Source organism: Oenanthe melanoleuca, chromosome 21 (assembly GCF_029582105.1).
Source record: "Oenanthe melanoleuca isolate GR-GAL-2019-014 chromosome 21, OMel1.0, whole genome shotgun sequence".
NCBI classification, from domain to species: Eukaryota; Metazoa; Chordata; class Aves; order Passeriformes; family Muscicapidae; genus Oenanthe; species Oenanthe melanoleuca.
This window is the reverse complement of record NC_079354.1, coordinates 2,879,429-2,905,138: the sequence shown is the minus strand read 5'-3', so window position 1 is coordinate 2,905,138 and position 25,710 is coordinate 2,879,429. Positions and strand designations below refer to the sequence as shown.

At 43.4% G+C, this 25,710-nt stretch overlaps 4 protein-coding genes across 4 annotated transcripts; all 4 read right to left on the bottom strand.

The window, feature by feature from the left end:
* Nucleotides 1-102: 102 nt before the first annotated feature.
* On the bottom strand, nucleotides 103-4,262 carry LOC130261639 (arylacetamide deacetylase-like 4). The gene is made up of 4 exons (XM_056508088.1): nucleotides 3,870-4,262; nucleotides 2,236-2,452; nucleotides 1,980-2,043; nucleotides 103-1,291 (listed from the first exon to the last, which is right to left on the bottom strand). The coding sequence occupies exons 1-4, from the start codon at nucleotides 4,029-4,031 to the stop codon at nucleotides 517-519; spliced, it is 1,218 nt and encodes a 405-aa protein (XP_056364063.1). The 5' UTR covers nucleotides 4,032-4,262; the 3' UTR covers nucleotides 103-516.
* A 1,619-nt stretch (nucleotides 4,263-5,881) lies between these two features.
* Nucleotides 5,882-9,376, bottom strand: LOC130261558 (arylacetamide deacetylase-like 4; the record flags this gene model as incomplete). The annotated part of the gene is made up of 3 exons (XM_056507891.1): nucleotides 5,882-6,977; nucleotides 7,833-7,896; nucleotides 9,175-9,376. Coding segments are annotated over 3 exons (1,041 nt in total), but the record flags the coding sequence as incomplete, so codon positions are not given.
* A 2,689-nt stretch (nucleotides 9,377-12,065) lies between these two features.
* LOC130261556 (arylacetamide deacetylase-like 4) lies at nucleotides 12,066-16,521 on the bottom strand. The gene is made up of 4 exons (XM_056507888.1): nucleotides 16,345-16,521; nucleotides 14,000-14,216; nucleotides 13,579-13,642; nucleotides 12,066-12,840 (listed from the first exon to the last, which is right to left on the bottom strand). Exons 1-4 carry the CDS (start codon nucleotides 16,519-16,521, stop codon nucleotides 12,066-12,068), a joined length of 1,233 nt encoding a protein of 410 aa, XP_056363863.1.
* A 2,204-nt stretch (nucleotides 16,522-18,725) lies between these two features.
* On the bottom strand, nucleotides 18,726-23,374 carry LOC130261554 (arylacetamide deacetylase-like 4). The gene is made up of 4 exons (XM_056507885.1): nucleotides 23,192-23,374; nucleotides 22,608-22,824; nucleotides 19,834-19,897; nucleotides 18,726-19,500 (listed from the first exon to the last, which is right to left on the bottom strand). The coding sequence occupies exons 1-4, from the start codon at nucleotides 23,372-23,374 to the stop codon at nucleotides 18,726-18,728; spliced, it is 1,239 nt and encodes a 412-aa protein (XP_056363860.1).
* Nucleotides 23,375-25,710: the final 2,336 nt, after the last annotated feature.

Below are 25,710 nucleotides of genomic sequence, written 5' to 3'. Positions count from 1 at the left end.
GGGACAGAAAGGGGCTCCAGTCCTGCCTGTGTGCTGAGAAACAGGGTGATGTTGACCATGGAACTATTTGTTTGTTGTGACAAAGTGACAGAGACCATGTTTGACACTGCACCATATTTACTTACTGTCATCATATTTATTGTTTTATTGTCAGTGGCTCATAATGCACTAACATCAGCTGGGTTTTATTCTCACACCACACACACCTGCTAACACACAGTTTCTCTTCATACAGATATATTTTATTTTAAGCAACTGGAACAAACCAGGATGTCCATTCAAAGAACTGTTCTTCACTAACAGAGCTAAAATAAGGGCTTGCAGCATGGTACAAGCTTGTATAAGGTTTGCATATTCCATGTTCCAACTAACAGCTGGAATGAGGTTCTGATGAGCCTTGTTTATCACTGTTAATGGCTGCCCCTGATTCACTAACCATAACCTGATATTAAATATCCTGAAAAGATATTTTCCTAGGTTGAGGCATGAACAGACTCATGGAATCTAAGATGTTTACTATAAGCTTTTTAGGAAGTTAACAACCCTGTCCAATCCCCTTTTCCCAGATGGAAATGAGAAGCCACAATAATCATACAGGCTTATGATTCCATGGAATCCATCCTTGAGGTGGTACCAGGTCACTGGAACCCCGTTGTCCTCCAGCCTCTTCTTGTACAACAAGCCATCGTCCCGCAGCACGTCGTACTCACAGGTCAGGATGAAAGATTCTGGCAGCTGGTGGACGACAGAGTCTTCAGCCAGCAGTGGGCACAGGTTGGGCTCACAGAATCTCTTCACTGTCTCATAAACTTCAGCTATAAAATCAGTGGGCCTAAGTGGCTTCACACCTCTGACCTTAAATTCCTCGGGGATGTTGTCTGGACTCACCCACTTGCTATACTTCAGCCTCATGTCAGGAGGAATATGAGAGCCCTCCAAGACCTCTTTCATGTGCAGTGCATGTCCATTGAGGTACAGCAAAGCAAAGAAAGCAGCACGCTCCCGGAAGAGCAGAGGGACTCCCCGGTTTTGTTGGTAGGATGGCAAATTGAAGTCCAGTGCCTGAAGGCCTGGGTAGATGAGGATCTGAGCACGCAGTCTGGGCAGCTCTGAGCTGCCTGCCAGGCTCTGGCTGACAGCAGCTGCCAGGTTGCCCCCAGCACTGTCCCCACAGACAGTGACCCGGGCAGGATCCACGCCATAGTGCTGCAGGTGCTGCAGGAAGTGCAGGGTGGCGCTCAGACAGTCTTGGTACGCAGCGGGGTATTTGTGCTCAGGGGCCAGACGGTACCTGGGACACACACACAGGAAGGAAATGTCAGTAACAGTAACCAGGGAATGGTCTCACATGCTGTTCTTCAGCACTATCATTTTTGGGGTGGTTTGGTTCTCCTGTGCCTGCAAACAGCTGCTCCTCCATTTGGGATTGCAGATAAACTGTAAATGGTGAGTTCAGTCACAAGGACTCACTGAAGTAGGATTGTCTCTGATTAATGATCTGAACAAGGAATCTGACAGTTCTCGGTGATGGTGAAAACTCCCTCTGTACTCCTGACAAGATTATTTAATAATTTTGTGCCTCTGCTTCCTATGTGTAAAATGGGAGCATTTCAGTGTGATTATTCTCTTTTCCCATAGATCCCAATTGCTTGGAGCATCTTATTACATGTCCATATGTTCAGGAAGAATATGTCATATGTTCACAAGGAAGACTTTTTTCACCTAAGTTTTTAATTGGCTTTTATTGGCTTCCTTAATGTACCAAATATTTCCATTTGTATCTTTTCAGAGTATCTTTGAGCATGAATAGTTAAAGGCTGCAAAATCTCCATTATCACTACTTTTCTCTTTATGGGCTTGACTGAATCCCATAGAAATTCCTGTGCCAAAAAAGAACATGTCCAACAGCAGCACAGCTCTGCTGTGGTCCCACAGCAACAATAATCTCCCAACTACAGAACTGGGTAGTGTTCACTTACTGCACAGACACAACTACTGAGTCACTCTCCCTGGAGAGGTAGCGACACACCTTTTCATAGGTATCTGCAAAAAAAAAAAATATTGTTAGTGCTTCTCTATTGCCCTCAGCTTTGAGAGAGCCTAATGAATGTCCATTCCAGAAAGGCTTCAGACTTCATCCCAAATCACACGCTGAAACCACATCTTATTGCAATTCTCTAAAAAGATGAGAATGTTTTTTCTACACTACTACAGTTCCTCCAGGGAGTTTCTTACCAAGGCTCCCGAATACCCAGCCTCCTCCATGGAAGAAGAGGATGCCTCTCCTTGGCCCATCTGAGGTAGCTTTAGGCTGATAAACCCTCACAGGTACTTGGTTAAACTGCAGATCCTGGATAAAGAGCTTTGGATCCAGCCCTAGTTTCCGTCCCTGTCGCACGTATCGGCCAAAAGTGATCTGGCTGCACAGCCCAGTCTTCTCCAAAATCCTTCCCTGTTAGAGGTAAAAGACATTAAAGCATCTTTAAAAGTCTGAAGCTAGCTAGGGTATAAAAACCCCGTATTGTGCTTACATTAAACTTATTTGGGGGAAACTTTAAAGACACACAGAACTCTGATTTTGAACTGAAACAATTTTCCCAAGTTCTCACATCCTGCAGCCTGTAGAAAAATTTACATGCACTACTCAAATCCAATGTCATTGTAACATCACATCAGAAATTTTATAAAGATCAGCCAAGCTGGTTATCTTGGAGTACATATTTTAATCATCAGCATTGTCCTGCACACATTTGTGGTCATTCTTTTTTCATTTATACTTGATAACAACAATGAAATACCATATGTAGAAACAGTTCTTCATTGCTGAAACTACTATTCATGAATTAGACCATAAAACTCAGTGAATTTGCAAATCTAAAGTGCCGAGCTGTGTTGCACAAGTTAGTTACTGCTTTTTATTTGCACAACAGATCTACAGAGGAAAATGAAGTTGCTTCCCTTCCCCATGCTCTTGCAAGCTAGAATATAAATCTGATGTAATAAGTAAACAAAAAAGAAGCAGAGTTTCGAACAGTTACCATTCTCTGGCTGGACAAAATCCCTTCTTTTAATGCCCAGTGAATCTCTTGTCACCTGCTAGTGGGGCTCAGGATTGCTGGGCAGCTTTGTCAGTAAATTTAATTTAAAGAGGATGTAAACGGTTTAAGAATCTGTGTGGATGAAAACAAAGTGTGTGTGATAGCAGGGGTGATGTTTGTGGCTAAAGGAGTGACAAAACCGAAGATTTTAAGATGCTCAAAGACATAAAGTAACAGAGACAGAACTGAGGAGGGCTCTAATGCTGTTTATGCAATGCTGCCAAAGGGAGACCAGGGATTAAGTAAAGCAGCCCTAACCGGATTGTGTGCCATAAATGTCAGCCGCGGCAGGAGCAGCTGAAGGGCTGCAGCTTTCCTTGTGCAAGGTGATTTCGCCTGAAGGTGCGGGCAGTTATCAGGCAGAACACCAGCCCAGCCCAGCCCCGATTTCGAGCCGGTCGCAATCTGCGCTAACACGTCCCAGCACGTTCCTGACCCGGGAGCGGGGTTTGCCTGGGACAGGGGCAGCGCTCCCTAAAACAGCCGAGCCGGGGTGCCCGGGGCAGTGTCCGCACCAGGGTGTCCGGAGCAGCATCTTCCACCGGGGCTGCTCGGGGGCAGCGTGGATGGGGGGTGCCCTTGCAGTGTCCGGACCGGCGGTACCCCGCGGCAGAATCGGGGGTGCTCCCCGCATCCCTCCCCGTGCTGCGGCACCGCCAGCATCCCACGGGGACAGCGGGGACACGCGGCTCCTGCTCCCGGCTCCCCGCGCTCGCACAGCCCTGGCTCCCCCCGCACCGCCCGGCCCTCGCCCCCCGCTCCGGCACTCACCAGCGCGGCGGTGCCGAGCAGCACGGTCAGCACCAGGCGCAGCTTGGCCGGCTGGTTCACCCCGGGCGGGATGTCGTAGCCGGGCAGGCCGAGCAGCAGCGCGGCCGCCGCCAGCGCCGCCAGGGGCAGGAGCAGCAGCAGCAGCGCGGGCAGCAGCGCCATGGCCCGGCCGCGGCCCTGCGGGGCTCCCGCAGCAGCGCTGGGCAGAGCCGCGGCCCCGTCACGGGCCGAGTGCGGCCGCTCCGCAAAGCCGGCGCAGGGGTCATGGTGCGGGCGGCCGGGGGGAGCCGCGCGGAGCGGCCGGAGGCGCCGGCCGGGTAATCTTGGTTCAAGGAGCCCGGCGTGACCCGCGCGCGGTACCGGGGAACGGCCGGGCCCGGCGCCGCCTCCCGCGGCCACGGCCCCGCGGGGCTCTGCCTGCGCGCACGGACCTGCAGCAAGGCTGCCCTTGCGCAGGGAAACCCAAGGGGAAGTCAGCGTTCGTTTTTGTGAGAAGTTCTTCTCAGCTGGGATAATTGACAAATGATTCGCGTTAATCAGAGAAGTTTTGGAGTTTGTATAAACCAGGATGCTTAAAATAAGAAAAGAACGTGGACCTGGATAAAGGGAAATATATGATTAAACCCACTCTGTTTAAATCCCCCTGTTATGAATATCGTGTATACCAGTTTGTAAAAGAAAAAGAAAAAAAGGGTTTTCCATAGTTTGAAAGGTTTTTTTTCAGAATCAGATTTCCTGCCTTTGTGTAATCAATCGCAAACTATCTGCTAAAGATCAGGCTTCCTACTTCTTCTGTTTTTTATCTACCAAGACCAGATGGTTACATGACCAATTGTCTGAAGGGCTGTCCCACGGAAGTTTGGAAGTTTCTCTAACCACCACTGCTTACCTTGCAGAATTATAACAACAAAACAATAACAATTATTGATTACTACAAGGAAAACTATACTATAAAAGGGAGCTGCAAACCAGTTTTGGGGGAGCATGGAGTGGGCAGTGACCTCTCTGCCTCCCCAGCGCTGCTTGCTCTGTCTATATAAAATAAAGCAATCTAAATTTTGCTAAATATCGAGACTTTTGTTTCTCATTTATAACATCAGCCCTATAGGATTTTCCCCCACTTTTTTTTCCTGGGGATTTCCTTAGAGAGAGGAGCAATGGGCATAAACTAAAGAGCAAGTTTCACCTCAACATGCAGAAGAATTTCTTTGCATTGAGGTGACAGAGCACTGGGACAGTGCCCACGGAGGGTGTGGAGGTTCCCTCTCTGGAGACACTCCAAGCACAGCTGGATGTGTTCCTGCTACACCTGCTCCAGGTGACCCTGCCTTGGCGGGGGATTGCACTGGATGATCTCCAGAGATCACTCCCAACCCCAGCAATTCTGGGATTTCCATGTCCTCAGTCTGGCTGTTCTGAGTGTGCTCACTGCTGTTCTTCCTTGCTTTCATCAGCAGGGTGTAATGAAGCATCATGCCGGGGAAAACACTGTCTCATTCTGTAAGTAAAACTCAAGCCATGGAGAAAGCACAAATTGGCAGATTCTAGCACAGAATCACAGCATGGATTCTGCAAAAGTTCATACTGGGGGACACCCTTTGGAAGAACAGGAAAACATTTTGCTTCATGATCCTTCTTTAAGCTCTACACAGACCAAGAGCCCACTTCACTGATCCTTTCTGCCTTTCTAAAACCTGACATCAGCATTTCTTCTCAACACTATATTCTGCCCTCAGTAGGCATAGTGGAGACTTTCCAAAATTAAAAAGGAATTTTTAGAGCTACAATTATTCAAAATCAGAGCAGCCCTTACTTGCCTCCAGCTAGGAGTCCTCCATCAACTCTGGCCTTGCACTGCTGCTTTTGCAGCCATGGAATCTCAGTCTCCTCACTGAGTTCTTGATCTTTGCCTGTTTCTCCAGTGTTTTCCCTTCATCTCACTATCTACCTAGCTTATATTTCTAAGCTAAATTAAGCCATGCTTTGGAGCTTATCAAAGAAACATCACAAATGTAGTGAACAATATTTAATCCAAATCATTCTACATAGATTATTTATATAGAAGTAAATAATTTAGTAATTAATGACAAGGAACCAATCAGATGCCAATTGTTGAAAAAAAAACCCAAAAAACATAGCACACAAAAATTGTAAAGATTGAATTGTCAGGAGTCTCACAAGGAAAAAATGTGTGTTACTTTGAAGTTCATGGACATCAGAATTAGTATTTTACACATCAAAAGGTGTCACATTCTTGCTGACCTGCACTGCCTGAGGTGTGAGACCCTAAGCAGAGAGATTAGTGGGAAAAGCATACTGAGGAAGAGTTCTTTTTACAGGCCTTTTATAAATGCAACAATCCTGTCCAATCCCCTTTTCCCAGATGGAAATGACAAACCATGATAATCAAACAGGTTTACAATTCCATGGAATCCATCCTCGAGGTGGTACCAGGTCACTGGAACCCCGTTGTCCTCCAGCCTCTTCTTGTACAACAAGCCATCGTCCCGCAGCACGTCGTACTCACAGGTCAGGATGAAAGATTCTGGCAGCTGCTGAATAATTTTGTCTTCAGCAAACAATGGGCACAGGGTGGGCTCACAGATTCTCTTCACTTTCTCAAAAACTTCAGGCTTGAATTCACGGGGCTTATGTGGTTTGTAGCCTCTGACCTTAAATTCCTCGGGGATGTTGTCTGGACTCACCCACTTGCTATACTTCAGCCTCATGTCTGGAGGAATATGAGCACCCTCCAAGACCTCTTCCAGATTTGATGTGTCCCCTTGGACATAATGCAAAGAATAGTAAACAGCACGCTCCCGGAAGAGCAGAGGGACTCCCCGGTTTTGTTGGTAGGATGGCAAATTGAAGTCCAGTGCCTGAAGGCCTGGGTAGATGAGGATCTGAGCACGCAGTCTGGGCAGCTCTGAGCTGCCTGCCAGGCTCTGGCTGACAGCAGCTGCCAGGTTGCCCCCAGCACTGTCCCCACAGACAGTGACCCGGGCAGGATCCACGCCGTAGTGCTGCAGGTGCTGCAGGAAGTGCAGGGTGGCGCTCAGACAGTCTTGGTACGCAGCGGGGTATTTGTGCTCAGGGGCCAGACGGTACCTGGGACACACACACAGATGGCAAAAGTAACAGAAGGAAATATCAGGAGTCTAAATACAAAATTTCTACAGCACCTGGTTTTTCCTGTGTTGGAGTAATTTTTCCTTCAGAAAAAACCCCCATGAAGGTATTTTAATCTACTAAACAGGTATTTGTTCACTGAGTCATCACAGAGAAGTGATAGCCATAGGATGGGCTTGCAAGGACATAGCATAGTTGGGATTGTCTGAGAGCAGCCCTGATCACAAGTTAAGTGATGTAATTTCATTTTTCTCTTCTGGTGTAGGCTGCATCTGGCTTGTGCATCAGGTAATTTAATCAATCTGCACCTCACCTTTACTTAGGATATTTCATTTTTATAATTATTTTTTCTTTATTTAAATAACTGGGACAGTTTTATTTTTCAGTATCCCTAGCATTAGTAGTATGAATTAGTACTATTATTACTTACTAGCATTTGATTCTTGCTGTTAGAAAGTTCACAAGGTAATTATACCTATTTAAACCAACCACTGAATTGTCACCTTCCAAGTCAGTTTCTGAGTCATTTCTCAACACATTGGAATTCTCTTGGTTCTGTGTATTCTGCATAGCTCTATGCTGGGAGACACATGGACCTTTCTATGGGCTGTGTCTGCACTGTTAGCTGATGGAGCAGGGAGAGAAATTAAAACAGCCCCCTTGAAATTCTGTCTGGACACCCAGGACTGTGGGAAAATCATAGAAAATGCTGAGTTGGAAGGGACCCGTAGGGATCATGGAGTGCAGCTCCTTCCCACCAGCTGTGCATCCCTGCAGTGCTGAGAAGCAACAAGAGGCAAAAAGGCTTCTCTGGAGCAGCTGGCTGAGACTCACCCCACAGACACCACCAGAGAACCACTTTCCTTGGCAATGTACTGGCAGATCCTTTCATGGGAATCTGAAACAAACCGAAGGACATTTTGCTGCCCACAAATGTCTGGCTGCCCTCATCCCTCTCCCCTCTCCCCCTGCCCACCACCTCCCTTGGCAGTGCTGGATGGGAAAGCCCAGCCTTCCAGCAGCTGGAAATTATATAACATTTCTAATTGATTTTTAATTAGTCATAACCAGTATATTAATGATAAGTAGTGTGCTAGTCTTAAATCACTTTTAGGCAGCATGTAGCTAACTTTCTTTACACAGACTTGTGTAAACAACTTATTGTTGACTTGACCTGGGAAATTCACTGAAACTTCTTAAGGTTTTAAAATGGAAACTTCTAAAACTTTTGCCAAACTAACCCTGATATGCCTCAAAGAACAAGGCCTGGAAGAGGGTATGTATTGTTGAAATTGGATACAAGAAGGACAGAATTTATGGATGACAAGGACATATTGTAGAAACCAGAATATAAAAAGCAGCCAACTAAACATATGCATGTTGGAAAGTCTCTACCAGAGGAAAAATACACTAAAAATACTAAAGAGGATAGAAATCAATTTATGAAAGAGAATTAAGTAATTCAGAAGCAATGGGCATTAATTTGTTCACTAAAAGTGTATAAACAGGTGAAAAAGTTTTGTGTCAGCACCTATGCGGAGGCTGGAAGTCTGTCTGCCACACACACACAGTGGCCATGGCTAAAGCCAGTGACTTTATGGTGCTTGTATCCCCTATCATAAATATTGAATTTAAAACTAGTTCCAGGAGTAAAAGGGGAAAGAAAAAGTGCAGTGTTTGTTATCAAAGACTGTGCTTGCTCCCCCACTTCCTTAGCACAGACTGCTGTCTGCAGTAAAAAGCAGGAGAGAGCTCTCCTTTCCTTGTAGTTTTTCTAGCTAGCTGAGGCAAAGAAGCTCCCTGGACTGTAGTTTCTCTCCCTTTTTCTTAAAATTGTTCGAACCTGCTGTGGACTGAAAACCCAAAAAACCACCGGGAGCTCACAGCTGTGGCGCGCCAGGCCTGGCCTGGGCTGTGGCATTTCCCAGGCCGGAGGGACTGAGGACAGACTGAGTGAGCCGGGCTGCGACCCACCAAAAAACCTCATCTAAATTTGTCATCTCTTCAGAGCGGCAAGAGGTTTAGTATTGTTCATTTTCGTGCTGGGAAGCGCTTTGCCCGTTAAATAAAAAAAAATATTTCCCCAAACCAGTTGAGAAAAAGAAACCCAGTTGAAAAGTTTCCTCCCGTATCTGCCCTAAGCCAAGGCCCGCTGCCGGTGCCGGGCCGGCCGTACCGAGGCCGCAGCAGATCCAGCCCCCGCCGTGGAACAGCAGCAGCGCGGAGCGGGGCCGGCCGCGGGGCCGGTACAGCCGCACGGGCACCCGCCCCAGCCGCGCCTCCTCCTGCCGCACCCCCGGCGCCGGGCCCGGCCTCCAGCCCGAGAACACGAAGCGCCTGACGGCCAGGCTGCTGCACAGCTCCATCTTCTCTAAAATCCTGCCCTGTTGGGAAGAGGGAGGACAGCGGGGGTGAGCTGAGGGGAGGCGGCGCGTGGGCAGTCCTGAGGGGGCAGGCGGTGAGGGGGAGCCGCGAGGAGCGGCTGGTGAGGGGCGCCAGGAGGAGGCAGATGGTGAGGGGCAGATGGGGAGGGATAACTGATGAGGGGTGACTGGTGATGGGCAAATGGTGAAGGGTGACTGGTGAGGGGTAACTGGTGATGGGCAAATGGTGACGGGAACGAGGAGAAGGGCAAATGGTGAGGGGCAAATGGTGAGGGGTAACTGGTGATGAGCAAATGGTGAGGGGCAAATGGTGAGGAATAACTGGTGAGGGGTAACTGGTGATGGGCAAATGATGATGGGCACAAGGAAAAGGGCAAATAGTGAGGGGCAAATGGTGAGGGGGCACCAGGAAAAGGGCAAATGGTGAAGGTGACTGGTGAGGGGTAACTGGTGATGGACAAATGGTGAAGGGAACGAGGAGAAGGGCAAATAGTGAGGGGCACCTGGTGAGGGGCAGATGGTGAGGGGGCACCAGGAGAAGGACAAATGGTGAGGGATAACTGATGATGGGCAATTGGTGAGGGGCAGATGGTGAGGGGGCACCAGGAGAAGGACAATTGGTGAGGGGTAAGTGGTGAGAGGGCACCTGGAGAAGGACAGCTGGTGAGGGACACTCATTAAAGCAGCACCTGGTGAGGGGCAGTTGGTGAGGGGGCTCCTGGTGAGTGAAGGGCAGTTGGTGAAGGGGCAGCTGGTGAGGAAGGCCTTGCCAGTGCTCCCAAGTGTCTCTCATCCCTCTAAGGTTTCTGGGGTTTTTTACTTCTTAAAAAGCATCCAGTCTCCCATTACTGGTACTTCCATTACCTAGCCTTCCATCTTACTGGAAAGCCCCAGGAATGGCCTTAAAACATCATGTGTGCTTAGCTAATGTGGAAATCAAAGCAATCTCACTTTTAATAAATATTAATTTTAAATTTAATTAGGGAAGCTCAGCTGATAAAGCTTGGGCTCTTGTGGTTGACCTGAGCCTTATGTAATAGGGGAAATCTGACTGAGGTCTAACAGAAATTATTTTCCAAAAACCATCCTCTCAAGTCAGCCCCCAGAAGAGAAAAGCCATCATTCAAGCCCTGATGGAGCTGGCAGGATTCTGGTATTTACACATACAAGAAAATGAACATCTAACAAGGTTTCTGGCACAAGCAGCAGCAGAGTTACTCACCAGAGTAGATGCAACAATCAAAACAGCAACAATAAGTCGAAGTTTTCCAGGATTGCTCACTCCAGGAGGGATGCTGCAATTGGCGTACTCAGTTTGAATTGTTCTTATTATTGCTGATATGAATGAAGCAACAAAAATCACCAGCAGTATCACTGGCACTAGATAAAAAAATGCCATTTCTTGTATCCAGGGGTGATGTGTCTTCACACCTAGCTGTGATTTGGCTTCTTCAGGTAACAGTAAGGGCTGGAGCAGTCCCAGTTGCAAGAGATCTCTCAGGTGCTGCTCACTTTAAAGCCCCTGGAAATGTTGTGCCATGTGGCAGCAGTTATCACATTGGAGAAGAGTCAATATGTTTAATTTCCTGTTTATCTTCATGGTAATTGTGGGACTGATAAGGGGTCTGGTATTGAATACAGAATTCCTGGATTGTGGATGATCACAGTGAGTGCACAGAGACTGACTTGAATCCTGAATGAAATTCTAGTCTATGACAGAGAGCAAGTGAATGTGGAGATTAAATTATCCCTTGCAACTGATCTGCAGCCACAACATTCACTTCCTGCATTGTGGGCGTGATTTACATCGTTTGAAATACCTTTAACAAGGACATTTAGAAAAGAAAATGGAAACAAGGGAGGGGTGGGGGCAAAAGGTAAGTAACATGCTCTGCAAAAGCAAATGCATCAGTCCTGTTTTGTTGTTAGATTATTTGGGGCTTGAGGCAACCTGGGCTAGACCAGGTGTCCCTGCCCATGGCAGGGCATTGGAATGAGATGAGCTTTAATGTTCCTTTCAACCCAAACTATTCTGTGATTCTAGGATTCTGTTTAAGCACAAGAACAAGTTTTTCAGTGTACCCATATGTTTGATAAACAAAAGAAAACACTTAAAGCATTTTCCCCATTGTAATTTAAACAAAGCTGTCAAATGAGTATTTCTGTTGGGAACAATTGCTGTTCTAAAAGTCAAGTTAGCTAATATGACTTCATTTTTTTTCAGTGTAAAATACTGGTTACCTAGCCAACTTGAGACTGGGAGTCTTAAACTCAGGTGCTATGTGTAGCAGAGAGTACAGACTGTGCATTAGACACTGTAGTATCAGTGTCTTTCTCCTTTGCCAAAATACACACTTCTAGGAAGAATGAAATCTTCGTCTGTAATTGAATAAAACAGGTCAGACCAGAGGTTGGCTTAAAATTTTACTGCATCTTTTATATGTACTAAGAGAGCAGCACTTGTACTGGACAAGTGTATAGTCCAAACAGATGATCAAAATAGGCAGACTGTGCATGGGCTACTTCAAACAGCACTAAAAGAAACTATTCTTTAAATGTCTTTTATGGTGATCACATAATTGCCTATTAACAAATTGTCCTATATGAACTTCTTATATGGAATTTAGAAGCATAAGAGACCACAGAAATTTGGCAGTTCTTACAGAAACAAGGAAAAACCTTGCTATAAGCTTCTTAGAAAATCCACAATATTTTCAAGGCCCCTTTTCCCAGCTGGAAATGAGAACCAGTCACTGTTAAATGAGTTTATGATTCCATGGAATCCATCCTCGAGGTGGTACCAGGTCACTGGAACCCCGTTGTCCTCCAGCCTCTTCTTGTACAACAAGCCATCGTCCCGCAGCACGTCGTACTCACAGGTCAGGATGAAAGATTCTGGCAGCTGCTGAATAATTTTGTCTTCAGCAAACAATGGGCACAGGCTGGGCTCACAGAATCCCTTAAATGTCTCAAAAACTTCTGTTGTACAGTCAAGTAACACATGTGGTTTGTAGCCTCTGACCTTAAATTTCTCAGGGATGTTGTCTGGACTCAACCACTTACTATACTTTAATTTAATATCTACAGGAATATGGGAACCTTCCAGGACCTGTTCCAGTTTTGTTGCATTTCCATTCAGATACTGCAGCATGTAGAAAGCAGCACGCTCCCGGAAGAGCAGAGGGACTCCCCGGTTTTGTTGGTAGGATGGCAAATTGAAGTCCAGTGCCTGAAGGCCTGGGTAGATGAGGATCTGAGCACGCAGTCTGGGCAGCTCTGAGCTGCCTGCCAGGCTCTGGCTGACAGCAGCTGCCAGGTTGCCCCCAGCACTGTCCCCACAGACAGTGACCCGGGCAGGATCCACGCCGTAGTGCTGCAGGTGCTGCAGGAAGTGCAGGGTGGCGCTCAGACAGTCTTGGTACGCAGCGGGGTATTTGTGCTCAGGGGCCAGACGGTACCTGGGACACACACACAAGTGTGGGAGAAGGAGATATGAGTTTTAAATGTGTTGCTAAAGTCCTGGTTCCTGCAACCAGGAATACCCTGATTTCTGCAGAATTCTCACTGTCTCCGTAGGATTACCATCAATAAGATGTGAGTGGTACAGATCATTTTGTTATGATGTCTCTTAGGTCTTTAACAGCACAGGAGTACTCAGCTACCAACTATATGTAGGTTTTATTGACAATCATTTAGTTACTTTCTGCTTCAGTTTTTCATGGGTTGTACACAAATAACAATACTTCTGGTTTGTATCTTTGTTACACATAGTTATGTTACATATCCTCATAATCCCAACCATTATGCCAGTTATTTTGATAATGTATTAGCTTGTCATTCACACTGTGCTTCTCTAAGCATCAAGCAGGCTTTTCTTGAATAAGTGTTAAGGAGGTCATACAGCTTATCTGTTTACAATCAGTTTTGAGTTTGGAATTTGAAAATATTGATTCCAAACTTCATTTTCCAACTAGATATCCCAAAGTGTAATTTGTGATGTAATCAGACAGTGAAAACAGCCCAAGTCAGTCTTCAGTGTCTCCAAGCAAGAGCAGAATGAAGTTGTAAATCACATCCTTGAGAAGTCCCACAGAGACATTTCTCTGAGGAAGACTTTTGCTATGACTGGAGGGACAGGAGGTGATATTTACACTATAGGAAATAATCTCTCAAAATCAGCATGAGCAAAAACTCACCCCACAGATACAACCACAGATTCACTTTCTCGGGCAAGAAAGCGGCACAGCTCTTCATGGGTCTCTGAAAGAGATTTGGTGAGGTTTGGGTTTAGATTGGGGTGCATTTTCTCTCCAGAGCTGCTATTGTTGGAGAAGTAAAAGTATTGCAAGAAGGAAATGCTCTCTACTTTTCTCTGCTGCTTCCTACGAAGTTCTTCCATTCTTTTGCACCCCCTCATCTTCCTATTTCAGTATTTTCTGCTTATATCATTGTCCTGTAAGAAAAATCACTTGATCCCCAGCAGATGCCTTCTTCTGGCAGCAAGAATAACAAGACTGAACTCAAAGTTTGCAACTGCTACAGATCGAGAAACAACCAACTTTACTATTTATGAAGTGTGTATTTCTTTAATTGAACTATTTCTGTTAGATATCTTACCAAGACTTCCAAATACCCATCCTCCTCCATGAAAAAACATAACTCCTCTCCTTTGGCTGGCAGATGGAGCCTTAGGCTGGTAAATCCTTACAGGCACTTTCTCAAACCATAGATCCTTGATGAAGAGCTTTGGGTCCTTCCCCAGAGTCCTTCTTCCTTGCATGTACCTCACAAAGCTCACCTGAGTGCAGATTCCAATGTTTTCCAAAATCCTTCCCTGTTCAAAGGCAAAGAGAGCAGAGAGCTCACTTGAGAGATCTTGTATTTTCCAGAAAGGAACTGTGTGGACAGTAAACTCATGGTGCCTAAGTCATGTATTTTTAGGGCAGTAATCAACTAAGAGAGTAGTTGCACAGGTATTGGAGACAACAAGTGACAGCAGCATCAGGAGAGGTTGTGAGAGAGTTACATGGACCAAAGAACAGACCCTGAACAATGCAGCATTAACAGACTGGTGAAAGAGATCCCTCTGCTTCCTCAGCAGGTCCTTTACCTAACATTGAAAGCAAGTTTGGTTTTCACTGGTTGTTCTATCCTCCCCCCTCAGAGGATGTGAAAACACAGTGAAAGATGATCATTCTGGTGCCGATTCTCATGGTCCAGACACTTGCCCACAGTAGAGTTGATTAAGCTGAGAATATGTTTGATAATTGCTTTATGACCTATCTGCTGATGTGTGCCATGCACTGACAAGGTCCTGACATATTTAGTAGGAATGAACTTCAGTTCATTTTCTGTGCCATAGGGATATTCATGCCAAACACCAGAAAATGAATACAAATCAGAGCTAGTGCTCCAGCATAACTGTGCATAAATAAAAGGTGTAGCCTCTGTTTTGAAATGCATTGTGCAGCCATGCCAGTCAGCAGTTCAATACTTAGGAATATTTGGATCAAGTTCATAATACTCAAGATTCTGTTACAAATATTTCTTACTAGACAGCCACATCTGCATGGATTGTCAGTAGTGTCCTGACTCTCAATATATTTATCTACAAAAGGCCTTTTTTTCAGTGATTACAGATATTTATAATATTCTCCATGCCTGATCTTGAGGAAAGATTTCTTGAAGAAACTAACACATTTGCAATATACTGATTTCAATTTTTTACAGAACCTAGTCTTAGTGTCTCCAGTTGTATACAAACAGGATTCAAATTTATTCTTTTGTATTTGCTATTTTCCAAGCAGGAATGAAACAATACCAAGAATATTTTAATTTCTACATTCAGCTTGTTTGTTTTCTTTCATCCTGTGTTGTTTGCATTGCAGCATGCAAGGCTGGTTTATGGTGGGCAGTGGATTGATGATTAGAAGAGAACTGGCTTTTCCAGATGATTAAGTGGTGTAATCTCTTTCTAATTACAACTTCTCTGCAGCCAAAGTATGAGAATATATATCTAGAATTCTTTACTGTGGTTGACCATAATCTAGAATATTTCTGACAGAGAATTTTTTCTCTTTGTTTTCCTTTTTACATTTTAAATAGCTTGTATCTCTTTGCAGATATTCCATTAAATTAATTTAATAAATATATGGACAATGTCTGTTATCTCCTATCTAATGCCATGTCTCATCAGAACATCTCTACACCTATCATTACATAGAAATACCTGTGATTCAGTGAGCTCCTCTGTTAGCAGAGCTCACCAGATGCTGAGTGCTGCTCTTGGGGGCTGATTACCTTCCCACACGTTTACAAGCTGCTTCACCTGGAGAAGCTGGGCTGGCCAGAGCCTCTCACTCCCATTAGAAAATCCTTCTTAGTTGCTGCAGGAGTTACATAAATGTGCTTTGGGCAGAAGAATTCCTTCAGTTCTTCATGGGCAACGTTCCCTCATTTTGTCACTTATGTGACAGAAACTCTCCTTTCCCAAGGCCAGTTCTGAAATGTTCAGCTTCTCACTTTATATTCAAAATAAATACAGAATTCTCATCCCCATGCTCAAGGAAAGCTTGAAAGCACGGCCCAGAGACATCTGGTATAGTCTGAACCAAGAGTGGAAATACAAATGATCCAACATGGATTAACATTATAAATCAAATCATTGTTAGGTCAGCTTAGCCAGGGCAGAAGCACACTCAGACTTTCACACATTTGTGTTAAGGCAGCATTTAAGAACTGCCTGAGAGAGAGTTAGGCAGGACTGGGCTAGAGCAGTGTAGTGTCAAAAGTCTGGCAGAAGTTTCTTTAGCAACACTCAGCTCAATAAAACAACCAGCATGACAGCAAAGCCCTGCTCTCCTCTCTGGAACATAATTCCATGCAGGGTTCTAGCACAGGAATAAGTTTAAAATCTACAGATTCACTACTCTCCCCCCAAAAATCTCACCAGGTTCACTTACCACCACAGCTGTGCATATTAAAATTACATGAATGATTCGAAGCTTTGCAGGCTGATTCACACCAGGAGGAATTTCTGAGTTGGAAAAATCAAAATTAATTGCACCTATGACCAGCAATATAAATCCAGCAAGAAAAACAGCTAAGAATAACACCAGCACTGTGAGTACAGCTGCCATTTTGCTGAACTGCAGTGATCTGTCTTTGATTTGACTTTCCAATATATATTTGTCTTGTTACTTCCTGATTCTTTGTTAATTTTCCTGTTCTTTGTTTGCTCCAGTAAAAACCTCTCTCCTCCATTTTACAAATACATTAGCAGGTATCTTTCCCTCTCCCACTTTCTTTCCCCCCATTCCTGTTATCTCACAAAAGATAAGTTGGTCAAAGTCCTTGATTTATTAACAGATCTATGCCAGCAGCATTTTGGAATTTTTGCAAGAAACCAGTGCTTAGCTGGGAGAAAATTGTTATGAATGAGCTGTGTAAGAGGAGTTAAATGAGTGGGAGGTGGAAAATGGACCGAGGGTGTTGGTGTGCTTTGAGTTTGTGGCACTGTAAAGCACCCATCTTTCCTCAGGACTAAGAACCTGCATGTGATTTGTCACTCAGAAGGGCCAAAGGGATTGTCACCAGTGCTCTTTGGAAAGGTGCACTCAGAAAATTCTGTCATTACCCAAATTTCGGTTCCTTTTAGTATGTGTGTTTTCTCCCAGCAGAAGAACACGCTTGAAAAAAGCCACAGGAGGCTGACTTTAGATTCATGATAGGTAACCTTGTTGCAGGTAACTTTCAGTAGCTCTGTGGGCAACAGACTTAAGATAACCAGTGGTTAAAGAGTTCCAAATCAAACTGCTTTATCTTGTTCTTGCTGAGGAGTAGGATTGTGCTAATGTAGAGAAGGTGTTCTTGAAATGATGCAAATGAATTAATTGTGAAACTAAGTCTGCAACTCTTCCAACAACTAGGGTGTCAGAATATTTAAATTGCAAATTCATGGGGAAAGAAGAGAGGTAAAAATCTAACCTTCTTAAGTAGCAATGTGGGGTGATTTTTTTTTTGTTTGTTTGATGTTGTTGCTTTTCTTGTTATTGCAAAGTCAAATTATAAGTGATGGGGGGAAAGTACCATGTCATTTTAGTTACAAAACTTTATAAAAAATTAATTGCATATTGTTTCTCTAGTGAGAAGTTGAATGTTTTTAATAGGGCACATGGTCATCATAAAATATTCCAAAGTAAAAGGGAACCTTGTCTCACAAATCAGCAAAAGCCCAGATTTGAAAAAGAATAGTCCATCCAGCACTGTTTGTGGACCTCAGTTTGTGTTGAGTTTTCACCCTTATGTGGTCATATACAGTCGTTTGGAGGGTTAATGACTGACCCCAGCACAGATGGGACAGGGAGAAGTAGCAGGATTGTGGTCTCTGCCTGCCTGTGCTGGGTTGTTCTTTTCACCACAGGGCGGGTTCAGTTGGGTTTATCAGTCAGTATGTGTTTAGCAAATGTAACTCTCACTCTTAGAACAGAAATATTTGCAGTGCTAGTTTTTATTTTTTGTTGTTGAAAGCATCACAGAATCACCATAGCATTACAGTGATAATATAAATACAATTGTGCTTCTCTGCCTTCTTTATATGATTTTCAGAAATTTTTTGAAAACAGCAGAACAGATAGCCTTGAGATAATCTTGAAAGAAAAAAAGAATTATGGAAAAGTCTTACGTCTGCACTTCTCTGACATCCACACACTCACTGAAGTTCAGGAATTCCAGTTTGAGAATGAAGTTCCAAAATGAAACATCATTTCTCAGATCCCAAACAAAAATCAAACCCACATTAGTTCTGGTTTAGAATTTCTGCTCCAGACTGGAGCCTTCCTTTTGACTTCCCTATTTCTGGAGCAGTGTAGCCTTTGTACAGACTAACCCTGGAAATTAAATTTATGGCTGCAATTTCAGTGTGTGCTGTAAGACTTCATAGAAGCTGAGTTCTCCATCTAATACCATCAATACCTTCTGTCCCAAAGCAGACCTCAGTTGTTGTCTTCAGCATTTCTGGGCTGAATCTTCAGGCACTTGCCTTCAGTGTGTGCCAGCCATGCAGAGATACTGGAATTTCTGTAGTTTTAGTGAAACAGGATGTGCTGGGTGCCTTGCCTTTTTCCTGTCGGTCTTATTGGTGTGGTTTTATAAGAATATTTTCTAGAATGGTGGCACTTTAAATAATCTTAACATTTGTTTGAGAGTCACTATAGAAGCAGAAATCAGAAACTACAAAATGCAGTCAAAATCCAAACCATAAATCAAAACTGTTTCTATTCCTTGCCAAGTATGAATTATTCAAAGATACTGCATGACTTGCACTTTCATCTGACAAATACTTCTATAAACTGTTTATATAATTCACAACATTGTCCATTATCTCTTTTCCAGATAAAAAGGAAAAAATCCCGTAGCCAAAAAAGGCTAAAATTCCATGGAAGCCATTCTTGCAATGATACCAGCTCACTTGAACACCATTGTCCTCTAGTCTCTTCTTGTATAACAGACCATCATCCCTCAACACATCAAACTCACAGGTCACAATGCAGGACTCAGGGAGCTGGCAAATAATGGAATCTTCAGCTAAAAGTGGGGAAAATGTTGCTGCTAAAATTTCTTTGACAGCTTCATGGACTTCAGGTTTATATGGTGCAGGTTTTGGTGGTGTGTAGCCTCTAACCTTAAATTCATCAGGAATAAGGTCAGCACTTACCCATTTTTTATACTTCTCTCTCATACTCTCAGGAACATGGCAGTTTTGTAGAACATCTTTCCAAAGAGTGGGTTTTCTGTTGAGGTACCGAAAACAGAAGTAGACGATCAGCCTGCGGGGCAGCATGGGCACGAAGGCGTTCTGCTGGTACGAGGGCAGGCGGAAGTCCAGCCCCTGCAGCCCCGGGTAAAGCAGGACCTGAGCCCGGACTTTCGGCAGATCTCTGTCATTCAGCAGTATTTGGCAAATAACTGTGGCAAAATTTGCTCCACAGCTGTCGCCACTAATGATGATGAGACCAGGATCCACGTGATATTCTTCTAAATTCCTCATGAAGTATAAGGTGGCACTGAGACAGTCAAAATATTGCCCTGGGTAGGGATGTTCAGGAGCCAGACGGTACCTGAAATGTCAGAGACTGTGGTTATTGTCAGTGGAGTTATATACATTCAGTTTGTGTCATTTGCAGTTGTTATAGTAGTTGTGCAGACTTTTTTTTTCTTAATTTTAAAGATTATATTTGGGTTTAACTGGTGTAGGTTAGAAGGCCAAACTAATTTTGCTGCAGCCATATTAGAATAAGTTGCTTGTAAGCACATTTCTAAATTAAATGGAAAGTTTAAGTGAAAAACAGGGGTGTGCTCTAAAGCAGCAAATATTTTCAGCATATTTTTCAGAAGAGTTTCAGCTGAGAGCTGTATTCCCATAAATACTTCTATGGCAAAATAGCACTTACCCAACCGACACAACCACTGAGTTGCATTTTTTGGCCATATAGCGACATACTCTTTCAAAGGCTCCTAGAGAGAAAGTTTATCAGAAATGATGATTTTAAAATCAAATATCCTTTTGAAATTAAAATATAGACCCCTGAACATATGCTGTGTGGAAGGCACTGCAACACGAGACTGATGAGGAGCTCGTGCTGTGGAATGTGGTCTTTACACAGTGAGACATTTTCTGTTGGCCAGTGGCTCTCAGGGCATTACAGAATCATGGAGGGATGGTGATACTGGGGAAACTCAGAAATCTGCCTGGGGTGTTACACCTCTCACCTGGTGGTCAGCAACTAAGGAGAGTGTAAGCTGAGGACAAACAGCAATAAGGAGCATATAGGAATTTGAGGCTCAGGGCACTCCTTTGAGACAAGGTGTCTTTATACCTAATGCTCTTGATTAGCATTTCTTCTGTGAATTACCCAAGCCACTTCTTAATCCCATTATTTAAACCTTAACCATAGCAGCTTTGTGCAAGGAGGGGTTCTCTCCATGCTTATAAAGGTGTGAGGAGCCATTTCCAGTTGCTCCTTTTGTAGCTGGCATTTACTGCTTCCACATTGACTCTTGTACTGTAAGAAATGGTGGATAAATCCTTCCCTGTTTAACTTCTCTTGCTTCTCATATTTTGTAGTCACTTAGTGTATCTGTCTTTATGCATCTCTTGCAGTCTTTAGTCATATTTCACATATTCTCTGCACAGAAGCACTTTTCTCACCTAGGCAGCTTCTCCAAGTCTTTCCAGTACTGCTTTATCCTTTTTGAGGAGTGGGAAACAGAACTATAAGTACTCTACTATATTTAGATACACCATGGATTTATTACAGTGCCATAAAAAAGTTTCCTGTTTTGTCTTTCCTTTCCTACTAATAGTTAGTAGCATTTTATTTGCTTTTTGACTGCTACTGTGCACTAGGTCAACATTTTCATGCCACTTCCTACCATAATTGCAAGATCTCCTTTCTGCAAGATCTTCTTCCTGCTCCTGCTTCATTTATAAGGTCAGAATGCTCTGTTCATCTAACTTCTCTGTATGCCATTTCACCTGTCATTTTATTGTCTGATCCTCTGCTGTCATGAAGACATTCTGCAGATTTTCAGCAGTCCATTTATGACCTCAGAGCACCATCTTTTTTGTGTTTTAAAAAATCGATTACCACTGCTCCCAGTACAGATCTCCTTATGGGAATCTCACCGGAGCTTCCCATAACCCATCTTTTTTTCTGTCTTTCAGTCAGCTGTAATCCAAATGAAAGACCTTCCCTCATGTGTAATGGGTGTGTAGCCTCTTTAGGAGACACTTCTGGAAATCAAAGTGGGTTTTAGCAACTCAGTCTCCTTTATTCATGTATTTTCTGGCTTAAAAACTAAAATTGATGAAACTGATAAAGAGTGGGTTTAGATTAGATATTAGGAAGACTTTCTTCCCTGTGAGGATTGTGAGGCCCTGCCACAGGATGCCCAGAGCAGCAGTGGCTGCCCCATCCTGGAAATGTCCAAGGCCAGGTAAGACAGGGCTTGGAGCAGCCTGGAATGGTGGAAGGTGTCCCTGCCCATGGTGGGGACTTGGAATGAGAATGAGACTTAACATCCCTTCCACCCAAACTATCCAATGACTTTAGGATATGACATCCATTTGAGGAGTAAGACATAGTTATCTGTCCACTGATTCTCTTCAGTGTAGTATCTGCTAATTTTCTGGTTGCAGACTTCAGGCTTCCTAGGCTGGAGATTCCCAAAGGCCTTCTGAAAGTTTGTCATCATGTTGATTGTTTTCCTGTTATCAACCACTGAAAGGAATTGAAGCCAAAGGTCAGGTGCCACTCTCTGTGTACAGGTATGGCTGTTACATCAAGCCATGCCATGTGAACAGGGACTCACTGTGCAACTTGTGGCGTGGCTTTTTCTTCCAATGAGAGGAATTCACCTGTCACTTACAGAGTGCCTGCCATCCCTGGAGTCCTCACTGCCACCCAGACTAGCTCTAGATGTGAGCCTGACACTCCAGCCAGACTCCTGTGCTCTGAGTACAGCAGTTACCTGTGTTACCTGAGTTACCTGTGCCCCAGTGCAGAGGGGAACCCTTGGCACAGGAGTTATGTTGTGATTTCTGCACAGGGCCAGGAAAACTCAAGTCTGCCCAGTATAGTGCAGACCTACCCTTTGAAACAGTAAAGGATTCAAACTCCACAAATTGCACTGCCTGAGCCCTGGAACAAAGTCCAGATTTCCATGTTAGGGGCTTTGGCTTGCAGAGAATGCACTCAGAGCCTTGGCTGCTCAGAAGGAAACTGAACTCCCAGCTGCTGATACAAGGGTTGTCCTCCTTTCTGGAAAAGAAATCAAGTATCCTGTACCATGCCACCACAAGAATCAAACTTCCCCCAATTGCTCCTTCATTATTTATATTTTCCTTCATTTGGATTCCTTGTTTGCATGAATGGGAATTTATTTACAGATTTTTAAAAAATTTATTTAAATTCTTCCTTGGACCCATATTGTATGTTTTATGTAAGATAGGGTAGTCTCAGTAGAGGAGCATTCCCTCACTGGAAGCAGAGATGTGACTCCCTTTAACAGGAGACTGTGCATTCCACAAATAATTTCCAGTTTGTGCCGAGCAAAGACTGATGACACTGGGAAAGACAGGGCAGGCATTGACTGACACATGCCTGAAGGCAAAAATGTAAAGATTTGAATTTGACTTGAAAAATAAAACTTGCCCATTTCTTACTAATGCTCCCAAATGTGCCAGCGCCTCCATGAAAATACAGAATTCCTCTTCTTTTGCCAGTGGGTGGGCGTTTGGGCTGATAAATCCTCAAGGGTACCTCATCTACTGTGAGATCTTTGATAAGCAGTTTGGAATCTCTCCATGGTGGGATCCCATCGAGCGCTGCTCGCAGTATGGTTAAATCATTGCAGATCCCCAGCTTCTCCAAAATCTTTCCCTGTTGCAAAAAAAGAATTTGGAAGAAGAGGAGTAATGTTGGCTTGTTCCTGAACAGATAGCATTATTCTTTGTACATGCAGTTCAGTATGTACAGGATACATCAAGATATTTGTTTTAAATTTTTATGTGAAACAGTTTCTCAGCATAAAGTGGCTGCAGTTTGTCTGAAAAATCTAAAGAAGCTTTTAAGATTAGTCATATTAATTTTATTAATTGATTTAACATGTTTTGGGTTCATATATCAATGCTTACAGGCTTCAGGAGTGTGAATTGCTTTTTTCTTTTTTTTTTTTCCCTTTTCCTCCAGTTCCCAAATATCCTACCTAAGCAAAAATGAAACTCCCAGGTTAAGAAATTTAACTTACCATGACAATGGTTGTAATCAGCAAGGAGTGGAAAAAGAGAAGCTTTAGAGGTTGTTCAATTCCAGCTGGCAGTTCTGAGTTGAAAAATTCATGTAATACAACCCCCCAAAACAGTGCTGGTACTAAAACAGGAGAAATAAAAAACAGTCCTATAATTGCTAAAGTTGTATAAATAGATGCCATTTCACTTCAATAGGAGTGAATGCTACAAAATCAATGCTAGGTTAAGCCTTGTTTTCAAGTGCATCTAAGGTGTCTTCACAGGAGACTGAGTGCTCAGTTCATATGCAGAAATTAAATGTTTATTAATGTTGCAATGCATTGTAATGCAATTTTCTCCACCCTTCTTTTGCCAATGATATTATTGGCAACACTGGCATGCTTTCTTTGACCCTTACAAAAGATGGGATTCAAACTATATGGAAGTGATTAATACCATGAAATCTTCACTAACAAGGAGGAATTATTATTCAGAGAGATCCTGATTTGAAGATGGTCTTTTTGGTTTCATTTTGGATGGACATTCCTGTTGCAGTGTTAAATTTTAGTAATGTGGGGCTACTGGCATTTGTCATCAAAGCATATGTACATTTCTCTGAGAAGAAAAATACTCAAATCCAAATTTTTTTATAAACTCACATAGGGGAATGCACTGACACATTCATGCTTTAATTTTTGTTTAAGTAAGAATACATTTGCTCAGTGTTTAAAATCAGTTCAAGCCTTAATGTACACAAAGGTCTCTCCAGACAGTTGAGGGTACGTTTGTAGATTGAAGCCACTGTTGTTCCTGGTGAAAGCTCTTTAGTAATTAACCCTCAGAGTTTCATATTCACTGCACTTGTTTGCAGTTCAGTGTAGAGACATTATTTATGCTTGTGTATTGCTGAGAGATTGGTAACAGTTGGTGGCAGTTGTTTGGTGAAGTAATTTTTCTGGTTTGTGTTCTTCTTACTAGAATTCCGTTTTCTACACTAATTTACAGCTCCCAAACATTTTGTGCCTTGGCTTTTAAAGTGGAATTCCAGTCTGAAAACTGGATGACTCTTTAGTTTCATTAGCATGGTATTTAAATCACAGCAGCACTGACAGCTGATTTGCACAACATTGGCTTGTGAAGGTAAGGATGTGTGGGATGAAGTCACATCATCAATTTGTGCCATGGTTTGTGAAATAGGGAGATCATTAGAACCTTTTCTGTGCTGAGATTGGCTGATTTGGAGCCTTTCCCTTCCTCAGAGCACAAATTTAGGATATAAGTAGTTAAAATATTAGACTGTAGAGTGTAGAAGCCAAATCTAGATGCCCATGGCCAGTGCTCAGCTTGTTCTAAACTTAGCTGTTCTCCACAGGGCTCTGCAGCACAGCTGGGGCAGCACAGCTGGGGCAGCCCAGGGGTGCTTGTGGTTATTTGTTCTAGAAATGTTTCCCTGAAGTGTGTTATTATAGCACAGCCTGTGGGGATTTGCCTTTGTTTTACCATATATTCCTGTAAGAGCAGCAGAGTTTTACTGAGTGCTTATTTCTGATGTCTGTGCCATCAGTCAAAATACCCTGAAATAAATTCCCACAGTTGGAATACCAGCTGAAAATTGTATTTTGGCATTCTTGATGCTTTATTATATTTGAATTCTCAGAGGAGGCAATTTCTGTGCTTTCTAAAGAACCTTCAATCAGGAATAAAAGATTCCTAAAGGTACTTAGTACTTCAGTGCCAGTAAAGGAAACTTTTAAAGGCAAGCAAAGGCAATGAAACACCTGCTGTTTGTATGATGAGATTATGAAAGCCTTCTAACAAGGAGCACATGTCTGTCTGCTGTTAGCTCTATTGGTCTTGCTGACACCGTTTTGACACAAGACTTCTTCTCCTATTCAGTGAGTCAATAATTAATCAGCTTTAATCAAAACCAAAACACCTCACACATGACAGCTCTGTTTTGAAACCTTGATAGACCTGATAGAGCAGAAGGAAAATTGCTTTACTGTATTTTTGTTTAAAAATAAATTGACAAAGGCACAGGTTGGGGTTTTGTTCATTTGCTTTGTTGTTACACCCTGGCAGTTGTCTAAATAATCTATTGAACAATCATGACAGTCTGAGCAAAAACCTTTCGGTTCTGCATTACAGGCTTTCTTAAAGGCTTTTAAAGAAATGTTGTTGAATTAATCAAAATAATATCCTAATGTTTTAATCTCTTAATATGTTACTCTTAGAGTGTACTCAGCATGTGGACTTAGAGCATGTTCTACCTCTGTGCTGTTTGCACCTCAGTCCTCCTTGTCCTGGTAACACAATGTCCATGTTTTTCCAGAATCAAGCAAATTCTGTGGTCTGAGGGCTGCTCAGTCCTTCTGGGGATGCTTGTATTGACAACTGTGTGATGATGCTTGGTGCCTTATGTTCCATATATTTCAGCTATTTCTAGTCTGGCCAGGCATTCCTGTACCCACAGATGGGTAGTAATATCTATGGTCACTCTCAGATTCTCAACTTGTTACAAAACAGTCAGTGAGATTTT

What these genes read in the sequence shown, in the direction of transcription:
- LOC130261639 (XM_056508088.1), bottom strand. Translation starts at nt 4,031, where the DNA reads ATGGCGCTGCTGCCCGCGCTGCTGCTGCTGCTCCTGCCCCTGGCGGCG. An exon ending in TGCTCGGCACCGCCGCGCTG is followed by an intron (nt 2,453 to 3,869) that starts GTGAGTGCCGGA and finishes TACCTCTAACAG; the next exon opens with GGAAGGATTTTGGAGAAGAC. An exon ending in TCAGTAGTTGTGTCTGTGCA is followed by an intron (nt 1,292 to 1,979) that starts GTAAGTGAACAC and finishes TGTGTGTCCCAG; the next exon opens with GTACCGTCTGGCCCCTGAGC.
- LOC130261556 (XM_056507888.1), bottom strand. Translation starts at nt 16,521, where the DNA reads ATGGCAGCTGTACTCACAGTGCTGGTGTTATTCTTAGCTGTTTTTCTT. An exon ending in TAATATGCACAGCTGTGGTG is followed by an intron (nt 14,217 to 16,344) that starts GTAAGTGAACCT and finishes GCCTTTGAACAG; the next exon opens with GGAAGGATTTTGGAAAACAT. An exon ending in ATGGGTATTTGGAAGTCTTG is followed by an intron (nt 13,643 to 13,999) that starts GTAAGATATCTA and finishes AATCTCTTTCAG; the next exon opens with AGACCCATGAAGAGCTGTGC.
- LOC130261554 (XM_056507885.1), bottom strand. Translation starts at nt 23,374, where the DNA reads ATGGCATCTATTTATACAACTTTAGCAATTATAGGACTGTTTTTTATT. An exon ending in TGATTACAACCATTGTCATG is followed by an intron (nt 22,825 to 23,191) that starts GTAAGTTAAATT and finishes TTTTTGCAACAG; the next exon opens with GGAAAGATTTTGGAGAAGCT. An exon ending in TGGCACATTTGGGAGCATTA is followed by an intron (nt 19,898 to 22,607) that starts GTAAGAAATGGG and finishes CTTTCTCTCTAG; the next exon opens with GAGCCTTTGAAAGAGTATGT.